Below are 19152 nucleotides of genomic sequence, written 5' to 3' on the forward strand. Positions count from 1 at the left end.
TTCTTACAATCATATCCTGATTTTTTTTTCTATACCCTGACCACTTCTTCAATTCTTGTCCTCCATTTTTTACATATTTTATGTACTTGAGACCAGTACTAGGCAAACTGAATCTGGCAGCCTGGCTTCTGGTAGCTATTTATGTTTTCCACAACCTAGCTGTGCTCAAGACTTGTTCCTGACTATGTGTTCAAAAATGCCTTCTGGCAATAATCTGGGAATTATATGTGGTATTGAGGATCAAAACTGGTTCTGCTGTGTGCAAGTCAGCTTGCTGGACTATCTCTATGACTCCAACTTTCCTGAGATTTAGATCTAATTATCAAACTTGGTTTCATAGTTTGAATGTTTGAAAACAATATTATCACATATTGAGAAAGTTTTATTTATATTTGAATTTTCTGTCCCCACCTAGCAGTGCTCATGGGCTTCTTGCCAAGTTGACATAGTCTAACCCTGAGTTGACTTCCTGGCTGTCAATATCTTTAAAATGGACAATCTACTCTGCTCACATAGTACCAGATCTGATGTTATTTCAGGGTTTATCTCTAAGTGTAAAATTTCACCAGTCATAGCTTTCAAGACAAAAACTAGGAGTCATATTTGACATTTTGCTCTTACTGTACCCCATATCTCCTAACAAATTGGTTATTTTCTGTCCTAAATATCTCTAGTTATCATTCACTTCTCACTATTATCATTGCCAACATTTATATCTAAGCTAAACTTTGTCTCTTGCTTAAACATTTTTTGCAATATTTCCCCAAATCTTTGCTAAAGAAATTAATAATACTCTGCTTAAAGCACTTTAATAGTTGATATAGTGCATTGAAGAATCCATGATATTGACATTAAGGCCATATTGAAGTAGCCTTTTCCTATTTGTAGAGTCTTCCCCTTTTATCCTTACTATATACATTCCTCTATACATTTCTTTAAAAGTTTCAAGATGTTGAAAGTTGAGCAAACATGATATTCAGCGTGGGTATCTGGAGTTTAAGAGTGTGATTGAGGCTGAAGTCACAGCAGGTGGTTGACCCAGGTTTGATCCCTGGCATCTCATATGGCCCTTCATTTTGTTTCAAAAATAAAAAATAAAATATTAGAGGTGCAATTTGGTGGAAAAATGGAGGCAGTGTTGGAGTAGATTGTACAGTGGTTAGGGTGCTTGCCTTGCACACAACTGACTCAGATTTGATCCCAGCATCCCATATGGTCTTCTGAAAACCACCGACAATAATTTCTGAGTACAGCCACTTTGAGGATAAGGTTGAAGGCAGAAAACACAAAAAAAAACAGCTAATTATCACTGTGATTATCACTTTGCCACTCAATATAAAGTGAGTCATAACACTCCAGAGCAAGAATTCCAAGAGTAATGTACTTATCTTTTAAGGATTAAGTTCTATCTATCTATCTATCTATCTATCTATCTATCTATCTATCTATCTATCTATCTATCTATCGATGTATGTATGTATGTATGTGTATATATATATATATATATATATATATATATAGTTTCAGCACCTGGCACAATTATCAGCACATTGTTAAATGTAATGTTAAGTAACTTATACTATTAGTAAACATGTTATTAAGAAAAATAAGGCTATAATAATAGTATATACTAGACAGGAGAAACACATAATTACACAATGCTAAAGATAATGAGCATCCCCAGTGTGAAACTAGACCACATTCTCCCAAGAGGTTTATGGACTCCAGCTTCTTTGTGTTCTTCCCTCTGGTACTAAAGACAAGTTTCCAAGTAACCACTAGTCAGGATGACTTAATCATATATTCACATCTACGAGTATTACTTTTCATTAAAATGATGTTTTCTTCTGACAGTTTTCTTTTGTTCAGGACAAACACAATTTAAGTTTCATGCTCTCTCTAGTGGCTTCCATTGTAATAAGAGACCTATATTCTTATCAAGTTTGTTTGACTAGAAAAGTCTAACAATTATGTCTGTATCTACTTTTATTGCAAGGAAAGAATACAGCTTATTCTTTCTTCTCTTCCTTGACTATCCTTAGGTGATAAACTTACATAAGCAATTAAAAACTTAATTATAAAAGAAATACTGACAAGAATAATGTTTAATGAAAGTGTTAATTTAATTTTTAAGCATCTAAGTTTTCTTTACAAAAGATACATGATTTAGTGCAAAGATGATATAAATCAAACATCAAAAATCAGCATTACACTCCATAAAGAATTGCCTTGCAATTTTGAATAAGGTATCTATTTTTCCCTGATCATCAACTCTTCATATTTAAAGAGAATTGAAGTTTATTATCTTAACATTCTGAATAATACATAAATGCATGGAGAAAATATGAGAGAAATATATGTGTATATATGAATGCTTACTTGAGAAAACAGATCGATATACAAGAGGTCTGGATTAGGTAAGGGACGATGTTGGCAATCTGTCTCTAGCATGCAAAATATGCATATATTTTCACATATGTATATATTCCACATGCATATGCATATATTCCACAAAAGCAACTAAACAGCAAAGGAGAAATTAACATTTTAGGCTCACTCTACACCTACTGAATTAGGAACTGTGGGTGAAAGGTCTAGGGATCAGTTACACAATCTGCCTTTCAGGTGACTGAGAAATATGCATAGCATATGAGCACACCCAGCAAAGAATTCTAGGCTATAAATATAGCTAGAAATGGAGAGTCATTGAGTAGTTAAATAAACAAAAAGCAAGATATTCTACAAAGATTGGGTTAGATTTGAGTGAGTCCTACTGGCAATGGAGGCACAGGTAACTGTTTTGGTAATGAGAGGTGGCACAGCAGTATGGCTTTTGTCTTGAATGAGGTTGACCTAGGACAGACAGAAGTTCGATCCCCTAAAGTCCCTTAAGGTTCCCCAAGCCAGGAGTGATTGCTGAGCGCATAGCCTTGAGCGTCACCGAGTGTTGCCCAAAAACAAGGGAAAAAACATAATAGGGAAATGCGTTGTCAGATTGAGAATGCTGAGCAGAAGCCTGAGAATACAGAATCTACAAGCTTCCATGTTAAATTACTTGTTGCCATGCAGATATTTCTACTCAGAAATGCTAATTTTTAGAACCTGATTTTAATAAAGGATTCCAAAAGACGATAATTATTCTGCTTTCAACCATGGATAGCCCTGACCCTGAAACTTATTTCAGGTAGAAACAAGAGACTGGAAAAAATTAAGATTTCTCTGGCTGTCTTCTCTATCGTCTTCAGGCCAACCATTCAAGATTCTTTTTGAGTCCAGATAATATTTCCCCTCCTGGGCCAAGGAGCTAATTCAAAGAATGCTGTGCTTGAAGGACACTTGACTTCAATGTGTCACCACCACCTGGCCCTCTGAGCAACAGGAGGAGAGCAATGTGGGCCCATGAGGGGGAAAAGTAGTCTGTGTGTGTGTGTTTGTGTGTGTGTGTGTGTGTGTGTGTGTGTGTGTGTGTGTGTGTGTGTATGTGTGTGTGTTCAGAGAACTAAAGAAAACCCCTTTATTTCACTGGGGCTCAAGGTCAAAGCTACCCAGAAAAATTTGCAGGGGTGAGAATAAGTCTATGGAAACGACAAGGCAAGATTTCAGCATGCACGCTCTTCAGGAGGTTAATGGATGCAACGTTGTCGTCCAGGACATTGCCCTGAGAAGGGAATCCCCGGCTCTGCAATTTCTTAGCTAGTGTGAGGGCCACCAGACGGCTGTATCCTTTCCGGCGGTGCTCTGGCAGGGTATAGCCATGGCACATGGTGCAAAACTGGTCTGTCATAGACCAAGAGACTGGGTTTCCCTTCTCATCTCGGACGCACACGCTGGGAAAACAGGCAATGAGGTTGGCAATGTATCGAAGGCATTGCTCATTGCCACCCCGAGACCAAGTCCGGTTGAGCAGATCAGCATCGGCAACGCTTAGGTAGGTTAGTCTCGGGGGAGACGTCTTTCTGGAAGAAAATGTCATGGGAAGAAGCATGAACTTGGGGTCCTGTGACGATAATCTCCTGTCACTACAACTCACTCCTCTTTTTCAGATTCAATAAACCTGTTCTAGAGATGTTGGCTGGCAAGTATTTGAACATTTGTAATGAATTCAAAATGTTTTCCCTTCTAAGAGGATTGTTTTATAAAGGCTCAAAATACATGTGCCAAATTGAAATATTTTGTTCTAATTTTGTATTGATTTGTTATTGTCTTTAGGATAGAGTAGCACATTTTTCCTTTTTCTTAAAACTATTATCACACTTGTTTAAGTTTGCTGATACCCTCTCAACTATTGAACAAGTTCAAATTCTTTGATCCCTAAATTTTTTCTTGGTATGAATGGTACTGTAGGACTGACTTTATGTCTTTATGTATCCATTGCTATAATATAAAAATTAGTAGCCATGCGTATTAACATGCTAAAAAAATAGTTTTCCAAACTATCCCCTAAGAGAATGGGATATCTAAGTGAGAGAAATGTGATAGAACTGCGAATATAAAACAGAAATATAAATATAATGTAAACCATGAGCACAAATAAATGAAGTCTACGCTATTAAGATAAAAATCATTAGATATAGCAGTTTCTAAGAACTCACATGGATTACTTAGTTAAAAGTTTACAGAACTGGTTGATTCTTAGAATTTGCCCTCTTGCTTTAAAACTGTGAGAAAACTGGTTAAGAAAATAATATTGCCATTATGTATCTATATATTTATTTACTTTTTTAATTTTGGGGCTGAGCCACACCCAGAGGCATGCAGGGGTTACCCCTGTGCACAGAAATTACTCCTGGCAGGCTTCGGGGACAATATAGGATACTGGGGATCCAACCTGGGTTGGCTGCATGCAAGGCAAATGTACATCACTTCAGGTCCCTTGACATTATTTATAAAGTACAAGTTATTGTTTGTTTTTTGTCACTTGTTCTGCTATGTTTACACTTCAAGCATACTGAAAGCTCTGGCCCTTGACCAGTAATGTAGTCACTAAGCGAGGATTAACTAGAAGGCATACTGGATTTTTCCTTTTCAGGGGTGGTGGGGCAGGTGGTATGGGCCACCCCTGGCTGTGCTTAGGGTTTCCTCCTAGTTTTGCACTCAGGGATCACTCCTGGTGGGATCAAATTTGGGTCAGCATATGAAAGGTTAACACTGTACTATCACTCTGGCCCCATGACATAACTGGATTTTTGAGTGTATATCTTTAGGTTGTTGTTATTGTTGTTGTTTTGGTCACACCCAGCAGTGCTCAAGGTTTACTCCTGTTTTTGTGCTCAAGGATCACTCCTAGTAGAGTTCTTAAGACCACATGTGATGCCAGGTATTTCAACTAAAGTTTGTCACATGCAAGGCAAGTACCTTCCTTAATCCTTATACTATCCCTCTGGCCCTTGACTTGTATTTTAGAGGCAGGATAGTAAAAACAATTTATATATTTGGGTTATAATTTAAGTGTTAAAGATAAGTTGACTACCTTTCTATATAGAAGGATCAAATTCAAGCTAAATATTGTAATGGCATCACAGGAAATAGAGAAAAATATTTAAATAAGTATTTACAAATATGCTATCAAATAGAAATAGAATATGTCTAACACTCTTAAAAGAGAAATTGCAAATTTGATTCAACAAAGATATAATAAATAAAAATATGAAAGAGAAGCTATCGTCATAAGAAATTTAGGAGGCATTAGCCAATTGGAAGATATAAAATGATTTATGTTTATTAAAATAATTTGTAAAACTATAACTTGAAATATATGATTGGTTAGTACTGCTGATTACTAAATAGTTATTTTATTTCAAGGTACACTAATAGCAAAAATTTTAAAGATTGCAAAGAGTTAAGAAATCAGGCTTAAAACTAATATTTTTATTTGAGGGAATCTCCCAGAAAATTATTAGGAGGCTTGGATGAGGGAGGGATTCAGGGGTGATATTTACTAATTCTAGGCTAACCAGTCTAGTTGGCTAAATGTGAGGGTCTGAATGCAGGGCTGACTGAACCCTATAATCTTGGGACCATGAGTGGCACCCTGGTAGTATGTGGCACGGAGAATATGTGGTGCCATGCTAGGCTTGTGTTCTAAGTTCCTGGCCCAAGGCTGCTATTGTTAATAAAGCATGATCCAGGTTGGTCTTTAGCTGTTGTCTGGCAACCTAGATTTCTCTCAAACCCCAAAGATAATGAATAGTACCCTGTGCCTGTTTGTATAATCAATGTCCTCTATAATGAACAGCTGCTTTCCTTCTGGGAGTTTAAGTAATTGGTATATGCTAGGCAATGGGTGCTACAATAGAACAGTTACATAGATTAGCACGACTCATTGCTGAGGAAATTAAATGGCAATATAGGTAGCACTACAGGGAGAGAAATGTTGGAATATTGTGGTTGGTTCCTCTTCCTTATTTCCCCTGTGAACCTTTAACTCTGATTTTGATTTTGATTCTTTAATTAGAATAAAAAACTATGACTCTATATATTGAATCCTATAAGATCTTCTAACAGTGGTCCTCAAACTATGGCCCACGGGCCACATATTGTATTTGTATCTGTTTTGTTTCTTCATTGCAAAATAAGATATATGCAGTGTGCATAAGAATTTGTTCGTAAGTTTTGTTTTTACTATAGTCAGACCCTCCAATGGTCTGAGGGACAGTGAACTGGCCCCCTATTTAAAAAGTTTGAGGACCCCTAGTCAATTATTAATCCCATGTGTGACTTATTTAGGGATCCCTGAAAAGGTGGTAATAATGTAGTTTATATATGTAGTTATGCATATATCTATATATGTGAATAATGGAATAAAGTATGTGACTCTCTCCAGAATAATCAAGAGGGTGTAAAGAGAAGTTATGAGTATGGAAGAAATAAGATTAGCCTGTACCAACTGGAAGTTCATTAAACATTTATTATAGGTTCAGGTACAAAATTTCTTAAGCTTTGTACCAGACTAAAAGTTTTTAAAAAGAATAAGTTGCTTTATGCAACTTAAAGTGTTAGTTTTGTAGGTTTAGATTTATTTTGCCAAACCTTCAACATAATCCACCAGAAAATTAAAACTAGCAATTATTGAGTACTTTTCATGTAGTATGTTATATCTGCTAAGGTAAGGTAAATATATATTAATTTTTGAAAATAAAAAATTGAGAAGAAATAATAAAGCAGGGCTCCTCAAATAAGAATAAAAGAAACAGATATAATGTTTCTATTATTTATAAATATGTATAAAACATTTATAAATTTACATTTATAAATATATTTATAAATTTTTATTTATATTTATAAAATATTTATAAAGCATGTTTACAAATATTTATAAAACATTTACAGTTATAAATTTATATTTATAAAACAATAAATATATTTATATTTATAAAACATACATTTTATTTATTGAAAAATAAATATTTATAAAACATATAAAATATCTTGCAGCTCAAGGAATCAACTTCTTGAGAATATTTTCTGGCTTTCTAGTTTACTTCTGTATATTACTTTAATTCTATCCAACAAGAGAGTAATAATACCATAAAATTTTCATGCTCCGGCAAAAATTTTGATGATAATATAGTTAATATAATACCTCGAACCTAAAGTTCAACTTGTCAGTTAAATACCCTCATCTCTGAAACAAAAAGCATCTCTGTTATCAAGTTACTAACACAACTTGAATTCAGATAACAGAGGCATTTGGAATTATTTGGGGAAGGGATATATCCAGGAATATCTTTCCTGTGCATGCTGTGAAAATTAATGATGCCTGTTATTATTATTACTCATTTATTATTGTGGGCAAAGACTCATATACGTTTGCAGGAAATCAAAATCAGATAAGCAACACAGAAAAGAAAAGAGGCAGCAGCACAGAGGGATATTTAGACTCAATGATTAAAATTCAAATCCTAAATATTTCTTTCTTTGTCCTTTTATTTATTTATTTATTTATTTGCTAGGGACATACTAGCATGTTTAGAGACTACTCCTGGTGGAATGCAGGGAACCATCTGTGGAACCAGGAGCAGAATTTGGTTCTGCTGTGTGGAAGGCAAACACTTTACCTATTGTACTTTCTCTTGCTCCTAAATATTTTCTTTTTTTTTTTAATTCACTCTGTAGGTTTTGCAATTTATTTTCTTTTTTCTTTTTTTTTTTTATTTAAACACCTTGATTACATACATGATTGTGTTTGGGTTTCAGTCATGTAAAGAACACCCCCCATCACCAGTGCAACATTCCCATCACCAATGTCCCAAGTTTCCCTCCTCCCCACCCGACCCCCGCCTAATAATACTAAATACTCCAGTTACTACGATTTGCATACTTGCCTAGCATTAGATCCTCCCCAAAGAGAAATTTTAATTTACATACAGCAAGCTAGAGTCTGGAGAAGCTGAAACAGGATTAAAATGAATGGCCTTAAAGGAAATTTGCTTTACATCCATTTGTTTTTCTTTGGCAACAGCATTGGAAACATCACACAACTCACTCTGCAGTCCTAAATGTGAAAAAGATCATGAGCTATATAGACTATTTAAAAAAATATAGGCATTTTTATCAACAACAAAAATTGTTCTTGTATTTTTTATCAACAAGTTGTAATATTTTATCAACAATTATCAATTTAGTATAATTAAGTATCATGGTCCTCTAAGTACCACAGTGTAAAATAAATCCCACGAATTGTGAGGATAAGTTTGCTAAACCCCACACATTATGAGATCACCCTACATGTAATATTTTACTCCCAGGTGCACAGGTTTGATGAAGGTAGGGTAGCCATGAAGGATTAAACAATCCAATTAGGAAAGAATCATAGAGTCTGTATGCTGCTTGCCTTGTGTTCTCTCTTCTAGTGTGCCAAGCCAAAACTCTTTTTTTTTCTCCCAGAACTAAGTCCATCAGGGCAGAGTGATTCAGGAGTGCTTTTACATATTAAAGGTTAGGTAAAAGGAAAGAAAAAATTCAGGTAACCCCTTTGTTTTGGGTTAAAAGCTGGGTGTAGGGGGGTGGGGTGGGAGAAAAAAAAAGCTGGGTGTCATCTTTATCACAGGAGTGGTCCCTAAGCAGAGTCAGAAGTAATTCCTGAGTACTGCTTATTTGTGGCCTCCTTAAACGAGAGGCATTTAATCATGTATCCAGGGCTGAAGCAATAGTACAGTCGGTAGGATACTTGTCAGAGCATAATAACTTTAAAGACTTTCTTCCAACCTAATATCTAATATCTCCTATAGAAATAGCAAGGTATAAACTATTGGTGAGATTTACTCTAACAACTTACTTGAGTCCCACTCATCTGAAATAGCTATACTATATTATCTATAAATTTTATCCAGTGCCCATTGTATATAAAGAATTATTGTGTGCATTGCTTTACAGTAGAATCCAGGAATGGTTTAGTCTGTCCTCTGATAGGCTACTTTATTTTTTAATCTTTTCTTGTTTTTTGCCACATCTTGAAGTGATTAAGAATTACTACTGGCTCTACACTTAGGAATTATTCCTGCTGTTGTTTAGAAGACTATATGGCTCTACACTCAAAAATTACTCCTGGCAGGTTTGGGGGACCACATGGGATTTCGGGAGTCTAACCTGGGTTGGCTATGTGCAAGGCAAGCACACTACCTGATGTACTATCACTTCAGCCCCAAGAACTGATTCTTTCAAAATTTTAACATGAAAAGAAGAAAAAATTTTATATTGAGGATGTAGTAACTATAGAAATATCCTATAGAGAAAATGCAAATGGAGGTAAGGGATATGACTCAAGGGACAGAAGACATTGTCTATCTTGTGCAAGGCCCTGAAGATGATCCCCAGAACTTAATAGGCTCTAAGTACTGCTGATAGGATCCCTATAAAAATACATGTGTAGGAGCTAAAAAAAAAATAGTACAATGAGTATGATACTTGCTTGACATGTGGCCAATCTGGGTTTGAAGTAAGCCCTTAACCCTGCTGGATGTGGCTTCCAAACAAACAAACAGCAACAACAACACAAGAAAAAAAAATCCCAAATTCTCAGCTTAATTATTATATAACTTAATACTGAAGCATAAAATAGAAAAGTTCCCAAACACAATTCTGTCTCTCCCCTAAACACAATCACTATTTAAAATTTTAATTTTTAACAATGAAGGGAGGAGTGGGGGATGAAAACCAGAGTAGAAGTGACATTAGGGACAGAGTGGTGGGTCATGGTCACTTTGGTTGTGATCAGGTGGAGCAACTTTGTACATCACTACAGAAAACTTAACAGTTCTGAAACCATACTACCAAAATTGTAGTAAGTTTTTGAAGAATTTCTATTTAAAAGGAAATTTCCTCTATTTTTAGAGGAAACTGAAAAGGCAAGCTAAATGGTGGGAGGAAATATTTATAACACATATAAATGCTAAAACAAAACTTTATTTTTTATTTTTTGATTTTTACTAATTTCTTTATTGTTGAGTTTCAGCCATACAATGTTTCAACACCCATCCATTCACCATGTGCTCATTTTCCACCAACAATATCCCCAGTTTCCATCTCCCTCCCTTCCCATCTGCCTCCATGGCAGACATTTTTTCTCTCTTTCTCTCTCTCTCATTCTCTCTTTCTTTACTTTTTAGATTCTATGCTTTTCAATATTGTTACTAAAGGGTACCACGCATATTACTTTAATTTCTTTCAGCACTCAGTTCTTGTCCAGAGTGATAATTTTCAGCTTCCATTGTAAGAGTGGTCCCTTCTTTGTTCTAACTGTATTCCTCCTATCTTTGTGGCAAGCTTCCTACCAGGAACTTGTCATCCTGACCCTCATCTCTGTTGTTATTGGGGCATTGTTACTATATTATCTTCACTTTTATATATCCCACAAGTGAATATGATCATTCTATGTCTCTCTCTCTGACTCAGTTCACCATAATTTTTCTCTTTTATTTAAACACTGCTTACAAAGTTGTTCATGATTGAGTTTCAGTCTTACAATGTACACCACACTTCATCCATGAACATTTCTCACCCGTAACATACCCAGTTTTCCTACCACCTTCGTCCTTCTTCCTACTTCTCACCCTCTCATCTTTTTTTTCCTTTTAGACACTGTGGATTGCTATTAATGAAGGAATACTATGCATATCAGTTTTTCTCAATCCAACACCCAGTTATTGTCCAGAGTGATCAGTTCCAACTATCACTATCATAGTGGACTTTCTATACCCTAACTGCACTGATCCACTACTGTGGCAAGCTTCCTACCATAGACTGGTTCTCCTGACACTTCTCTCTATTGTTTATGGATGTTATTATCACACTATTTTTATTATATCTCATAAGTGGGTGATATTTTTATGCATATTGCTCTCCCTATCTTTCATTTCACCCAGCATAATACTCTACATATCCATCATGTATAAGCAAGTTTCATGACTTCATTTTTCCTAACAGCTTCATAATATTCCATTGTGTAGTTGTACCAGTTACTTTAGCCACTCATCTATTCTCAGGCACTTAGACTGTTTTCAAATTCTGGCTTTTGTAAATAGTGCTATGAAGAACCTAGGAGTGCATAAGGATTTTATGTACTTTTTTTTATGTATTGTGTTTTTGTGTTCTTAGGGAGTGTTCTGAGGAGTGGTAATTCTGGGTCATATAGAAGCTCAATTTCTAATTTTTTGAGGAATATTTATATTGTTTTCCAAAAAGATTTAAACCAGTCACCAGCAGTGAATGAGAGCTCCTTTCTCCCTACAACTGCACTATCACTGGTTGTTCTTATTCTTTGTGATGTGTGCCACTTTCTGTCATTTCACCATCATTTTTATAGTTATCATTTGTTTTCTTTTATGTTCAAGTCTCAAATGCCAGTCTAATTTGACCTGTGCTTTTATATATATATAAATCGTTTAATTCACAGATTTTGTTTTCATCCCTATCCTGGCCCCCTTTAAAAATTATTTTTATTTACTTAGTAAAAATTTAGTTTGTTTCTGAGTAGAGATTCAAGAGTATAGATTATCTTGTTTTGTTATTCCAGAGTGTAGTTTACTATATAGTTCTGTCTTTGGTTTAATTAGCACTTTTCATAAGCTAAAACTGTTCTGCCTTTGTTGCTGTTTGGATAAGCCAGAATTCAGAACATTTATTGATCTCAGTTGCAGTGAGCGAGCCTATGAAACTTTCAGATTAGTGCTTATTTAGACACATCCTTTCTTGTCAAGCAACCCATAGTGTACAAAAGAGGATGAAGGTCTGCATTGAGCCCCCAATCTAATGTTGTTTATGGCTGGCTCTTAGATTAAAAATAACTAAGGCATTCCTGTGCAGGATGTGTTACAGATTTGAGCTGTGTTACAGCTAAAGTGACACTCCCACCTGAACCTTGATTTATTCAAGTAGCCTAACTGATAGGTCTTGACTGAAGCCCATACTGTAGCAAAAGATGAAAAATTAAATGACAGTATATAAACTTTTAGAGTTGTTCATGATTTAGAAATTATAGAAGACAGAATATTTTTAGGTATTATGACTGTAGATAATGAAGATGTTGAAGTCTTAGAAGCTATTCATTATTTCAAGGGAATTCCAGTCATTACCATGGAAGCCCAGAATGTTAGGCCATATCAGAAGTCAACAGGGATGCTGTCTCTAATTTACATACTAAATGAGGGTTTTTTATTTAAACCACTCTAGTTATATTAGGTATTATTGAGTCACATGGGTCCTCTCCAAATGGTCTAGAAGGATTAATGGATCCATTTAAGTGACTATAACTGAGCCATGAGTTTAGTCTTCTTAGAAAGAATTGGCAATTCCAAGAATATTTGTTATATGAGTTCAGATCATTTTAGGATGGGAAGCATATATAACCATTAATTTACTGACATGATCTTTTATGTCAAGAAATAATATTCTCATTTAGATATTAGGTCTTCTTGATAATTTTCAAATGGATATAGATATTTCAAATATTTATTTATGTTACCTTTTTTTTTGGTTTTTGGGCCACACCCATTTGACATTTAGGGGTTACTCCTGGCTATGCGCTCAGAAATCGCCCTTGTCTTGGGGGGACTATATGGGACGCCGGGGGATCGAACTGCGGTTTGTCCTATGCTAGCGCTTGCAAGGCAGACACCTTACCTCTAGTGCCACCTTCCCACCCTATTTATGTTACCTTTTATATCAATTACCTTTGTAGGGGACAAGAGTTTCCTTATGAGATAATTTGTAACTATCTAAAAAACATCGCTAAATTTTATATTTCTAAATGTATTTATATTTCTAAATATATTTACATTTCTAAATAAGGGATCCTACTTTCTCAAGTTGTGAAAAATTGTCTTGTCAAATTGTTAAAAAAATACCCACTTTGATTGGAACAGTTATATACAGTAAATTTTTTGCCTGTATTAATACCTAATCACTACTAAGAGTTAAGAACTAAGTGATACCTGAAAGTTGAACTGTCAGTTCAAACTCTGGGAAACTTTTACTCTACTTCCCTCCAGCTTTGATAACCAGCTATAAGTCATAGCTTAAATCACACTGTCTTTATAAACTAATCCTAGGATATGCTGTGCAAATCAATTGATTATCTTTCCAGAATAATTTTTTTCAGAAAGAAAACATGCCTTACCTCTAAGCTTATACTTTAACAGGCTGGGGTACTAGTGTCTATATTATATTAGTAGGAAAAAGTACCACTTAAAGCAATCCCATTTAAATGGCATCTACTCACTCTAAGTTCAGGCCTCATTAGGAATATGCATGAGCAAATATATACATCAAATATGTCATATATATCTATGTTTGACCAAAAAATGGCCATTTAGTTATGCCTTGCATGGGATCTCACCTTGTATCTGAAAAATTTGGTCCCAGTTGATGACATCGTGTTCTTCTAATAGCTGTTTGTAAGCCCTGACATCCTTGTAGAACACAGCATAAGCATTTGTATAATGGTCCAGGTTATCTGTTTCAGCCTAGGATAGAATATATAATCATAAAAAACACATATATTTTATATATTAAATACTAAATAGATTGGATACTATCAACTGAGCATATCTAGATAATTTTTATTACCAAAACAGTCATATTAAAACAGATAAATGAGAATCTGACTGAAATACTAATGGAAGAACACAATGTTTAAAAGTTGATTTTTTGGTTTTTGTTGCTTTTTTTTTGTATTTTTGGGCTAACTCAAGGGTTACTCCTGTCTCTTCACTCAGAATTTACTCCTGGAAGGCTTAGGATATATATGAGTTGCCTAGGATAGAACCCAAGTTGGCTGCATGAAAGGCAAATGCCTTATCCATAGTGCTATTGCTCTGGCCTCTATAACTTTTCTATCAGGGAGGGTTTAAGACATTAATTTCTCTCTCTCTTTCTCTCTCTCACCCTACCACACACATGTATATGTGCAGATAGATCATAGTTGCATACTTTGACTTGTCTGTATGTCTATATGTATATTTGTATATCTCAGTTGAGCCACTTATCAGAATTCTGAGAACTTTCTTAATAGTGTAGGATACACACCCTTGATAATTTGCATCTCTCTTGTGTTCCAGATGTGTTCTTCCATACACAAATCTGTGACTATTTTATCTCCCCCAAATACATGTTTTGAATCAAGGTTTATCTTATTAGCTAAAAAGCCCCACCCCTACAAGGTGGTATTCTATGGGTTTTTATACTCAAATTCTTAGGCTCAGTAGAAATGTTTGTTTTGTAAAAATAACACACCAGAGATTTTCTATATGCTAGATCTAAAGTCAGTCAAATTTATAGCTTGTTAATCTACGGTATCTGGGTATAATTATTAAATATACATGTAATGATTAATAATAATTAATAATAAATTTAAAATTAATAAAAGCATTTAAATGATTAATGTCTGTAATAAAAGTTATTACAAATATTTTCTTCCTAGTTCATGACAATTCTTATATTTTGGTATTTCTAAACTATACCTCTTTCTGACGACGGGTAATGACAACTTTAAAGTCTGGCCATGAATCCAATACAACCTCCTTTTGAAATGGATTCCCACGATTTATGTTCATTACAGCTCCGTAAACCTAAGGCAAGAGACAGGCCAAACATTACTAGCTGTTACAATGACATATCACCCATTTTACTTCTTGTTCTGCTATATAATCTTGGACATAGATTCGAAATGAAATAATATAACATACATACATAATACGCACAAATTCCTCTGTTATCATTTTATCAGTAATACAAAAACTGGCAAAGAAAAACTATGAAGTTCTATGAAACTTTCCCAATTTATTATATTTTTTGTTTTAATAGTAAAACAACAGTGAAACAAATAGTAAAACAAAATTAATAGGTTTACCTAGACCATAACTTGGCATAATAGGTCAGCAATAAATAATCAATGTTTGAAGCAGAATCCAACATAAGACATGGATTTATGACCCAAACATCATAAAAAATCTTCTAGAGATGTTTTTTTTTATTTTCTTTATGCTATCTGAAAATAGCTGGCAAAATCCAAGTATTCCTTCAACTCTGAATCATAGTTAAGCAGCTTATCTAAGGTTTATAAATTAAATAATACTGGAATCATACTATATTATGTTCTGTTCTCTTTAATTTTTGCTATTGTAAGAATAAAATATTTCTCTTATATAATTAATTTTTACATATTCTGTGCTTATAAAGGAAAAGAGTTATAGTGGTAACAAGTAGAGCTCAGCTATAGGTCAATGTTAATGCCGGTATAACCATAATCAACAAAAACTGGGCAAGGTGCTTGACTTACATGCAGCCAAATGGGGTCAATGCCAAGCACCACACATATGGTCTCCCAAGCCCACTAGGAGTTATCCATGGGTGCAAAGCCAAGATTAAGCTCTGAGAACTGCCAGTTATGACCATAAAACCAAATATGTATATATTTCATAAACATATATTCATAAACATATATGTGTGTACACACATAAAGTGGCATATTAACCAATCCTTAGATTACAAAACATCCTCATATTGAGCAGAATTCTAATTACAAAAGTATTCCTAGTATGTTATCCAGTTAATATTATATTAAAAGCATGCAAAACTAATTATAGGACCATAATAATAACTCAGAAATTAAAGCATTTATTTCGTATATTGCTAGTCACAGTTTGAATCCCTAGTACCACATATGTTACTCTGATGATCACTAGGAATGATCTAAACAGAGTTAGGAATAAGCCAGAGCACTATGGGGTAAAACCCCAAAATAAAACAATAGAAAGACTAACTATGGCTTTAGAAGTCAGGATATTTGTTACTTTGGTGGAGCATGAGAAAATAGTGTGAGAGGAAAATTAGGGAAGCAGGAAATAATTCTTGTTTGAGTTAGTGTTCTTTCTATACATACATTTTGGTAATGTTCTCTCTTAAGTAGAGGTTACATAGGTGTTTGTTCTGTAAAAAGTTGCTGAAGTATAACAATATGTACGCATATTGTCTATCATATTCTATATTTCAGTGAAGAAAGGTAAATCGTAAGGGTGTTTAAACTATATTTTACCTCCTTTCTTGCTATCAAGTTCAAATTTCTCACCTTAATTCTAAAAACGTATCCAATTGTTTTCTGTGTTACCTAATCTGGACCTCACATAAATTCATATCATATCTGATCCTCCAATTTAGTCTGACTGAGAGGCTGTGGAACATGATTACACTTAATTGAAAACTTATCCAAGAAGTAAGTAATCCACAAAAGACATGCTTTTTATCTGTTAATCATTCATTCTGGGGCTGATTTTCCTACATATAGGAGTAAAGATTATTTAAAATGGCTGAACTCAAAGAAATGAAGGACAGATGAAAAACAAAAGTACTTTTTCTTATCCTTTTTATTCTCTAAAGAATATGACAACCATTTCCATCAGATTGTCCAGTTAGTACTTAGTATATTCTTTTGTACTGAGATGCAAAATTTTCACACTTCCCTTATCATAAGTATCAATAGAGCAAGATGATCTCAGCTAAAAGGATTTTTTCAATTCACTTTTGTTCACTTTTTAGTATGCATAAGGAGTATTTGTTAAAACAGAGTATTAGATATTTATGCAAATCTTCCAGAAATCATTCATTGTATTCTTATTAGCATTTAGAAACATTTAGAAACCACTGTTGTAGTGCTAGCTCTTTACTCAGGAAATTAAACACTAGATACGATGCGCTTTAGTTTACATTTTAACAAATTTCTTAAAATATTTCAATTTTACCATTATTTAACCAACAAGCAGTCATTGAAAATAAATTAAAAAAAATAAATATCTGAGTATAAGTTTTATTTTGGAACTTTTTGTTTAAAAATCAGTAATAACTCCTAAATTTCACTTTCACTGTATACCTAGATAAGGTTCTTAGTAGATTCTTACCAACTCATAGTCTTCCACAATTTAGAAAATTTTACATTTTAAATTTAACTTAGAAATAACTTATTCTAGGGGCTATAGTGATAACAGAGCAGGCATGGTGCTTGCTTTGCATGCAGCCAATCCAGGGTTTGATTTTTGGCATTCCATATGCTTCCCTGAGCCTCTCAGGAGTAATTCCCACTTGCAGAGCCATAAGTAACCCCTGAGTATCACCAGGTGTGGCCAAAACAAAAATAGAAATATCAAGCCTAAAAAATATTTCTTCAGAATAATCTAGTCTGACTGTCACAACTCAGATTATGTTAAAAATTTAATTACTTGGGCTGTGTCTACAGTCCATTAAATATGTTTCCACCAGGAACAGATCTAGGAAGCTAACAATACTCCTAGAAGAATCTGATCATAATAAAATTTGGTGTACAGATAGAGTGTGACATCATTTCACAGATTAATAAGCTAAATTTTTTCTTAAATTTACAGTACCTTGAGTGATTCAGGAAAGAGGCTCTTCAGCATTTTTTCCAGTGTCAGCAGTTTGGTAGAACAGTTTAACACCAGCATCTTCTCAGTATCGGTTCCACACCTATTTAGAAACTTGAAGAACTAAATTTAATTTTTGCTTGCTTACATCTGAATCTGTGAAGGAATATTCTCAAATGCATGTTTTTTCCTTTGTGTAATTCTGTTGCTTTCTAAAGAAGAAAGGAGGTGGGAAGGAGGAAGATAGAAACGCTCTGTAATGGTTAAGCAATGAATACACAGAATTGGAGAGTGTTAAAAACCTAATCCTGGAAAAGACAAAATACACATACTGGGTTAAATCATTATAACTTTACTCTAAACTTTTCCTTCAATCCAATGATAGCAGCTGTAAACTTATATTTATGTCTTCTTTGCTTTAAATCTGTCTCAAGTACTCTGAGGATAGGAAGGGCCTTTATCTTCATTGTGTGCCACTGCATCCCCTTCATCTACCCAAGTGTGATACATAGAAAAGGGCATTTTAAGTAAGCATTGGGAGAATATGAAGCTCAGAGTAAAAGTGTTAGGGTTAAGTAGGCAAATTTTGCTTTGTTTTGTGGCTACTTTCAGAAGTGCTCAGGACGTACTCCTAGCTCTGTGTTCAGGGATGATGCATCATATTTACAAGACCACATAGAGTACAAAGAGATTAAACAGCAATCAACTATATGCAAGGTAGGTGCCTTATCCCCTGCCTGAGCAGTGAAAAGAAATCATTTCTTCACCTTTGCATCTACTTTATATATTTGTTTATTTTGTTTTTTTGGAGAGGTGCACACCTCGTGATGCTCACGCATTACTCCTGGCTATACTATCAGAAATCGTTCCTGGCTCGGGGGACCATATGGGACACCGGGGGATTCATTAGGGAATTGAACCGTGGTCCCTGCTAGGTTAATGTGTGCAAGGCAGACGCCCTACCGCTTGCGCCATCACTTTATATTTAACTCTAAAAATATTTTTAGCTTAGATCCTCATGATTAATGCATTAATTTATTATAAAGGAATCAAAGAGAAGATTAAATTAAATTAAACTATTTAAAAGAGAAGCTGATACTGTATCCATATTTAGTTTTTCTAGATATCTCTTTATGTTATAATAGATAGCAAAATGCCTATAAACTACAATCATTTGAATATCGCTTATTTTGTCTAAAAGTTTGTTACAAAAATCTACTTAAACCTCTTACAAACATAAGTAAGATATAATGATAAAAATTACGTTTAAGGGGTCAGAGTG

At 34.4% G+C, this 19152-nt stretch overlaps 1 protein-coding gene across 1 annotated transcript; it reads right to left on the reverse strand.

Moving 5' to 3' along the window:
* Nucleotides 1–3541: 3541 nt before the first annotated feature.
* Nucleotides 3542–17951, reverse strand: GLYATL3 (glycine-N-acyltransferase like 3). The gene is made up of 5 exons (XM_049765230.1): nt 17874–17951; nt 14958–15065; nt 13835–13961; nt 8368–8494; nt 3542–3956 (listed from the first exon to the last, which is right to left on the reverse strand). The coding sequence occupies exons 1-5, from the start codon at nt 17949–17951 to the stop codon at nt 3542–3544; spliced, it is 855 nt and encodes a 284-aa protein (XP_049621187.1).
* Between the last annotated feature and the right edge of the window lie 1201 nt (nt 17952–19152).

Source organism: Suncus etruscus, chromosome 18 (assembly GCF_024139225.1).
Source record: "Suncus etruscus isolate mSunEtr1 chromosome 18, mSunEtr1.pri.cur, whole genome shotgun sequence".
NCBI classification, from domain to species: domain Eukaryota; kingdom Metazoa; phylum Chordata; class Mammalia; order Eulipotyphla; family Soricidae; genus Suncus; species Suncus etruscus.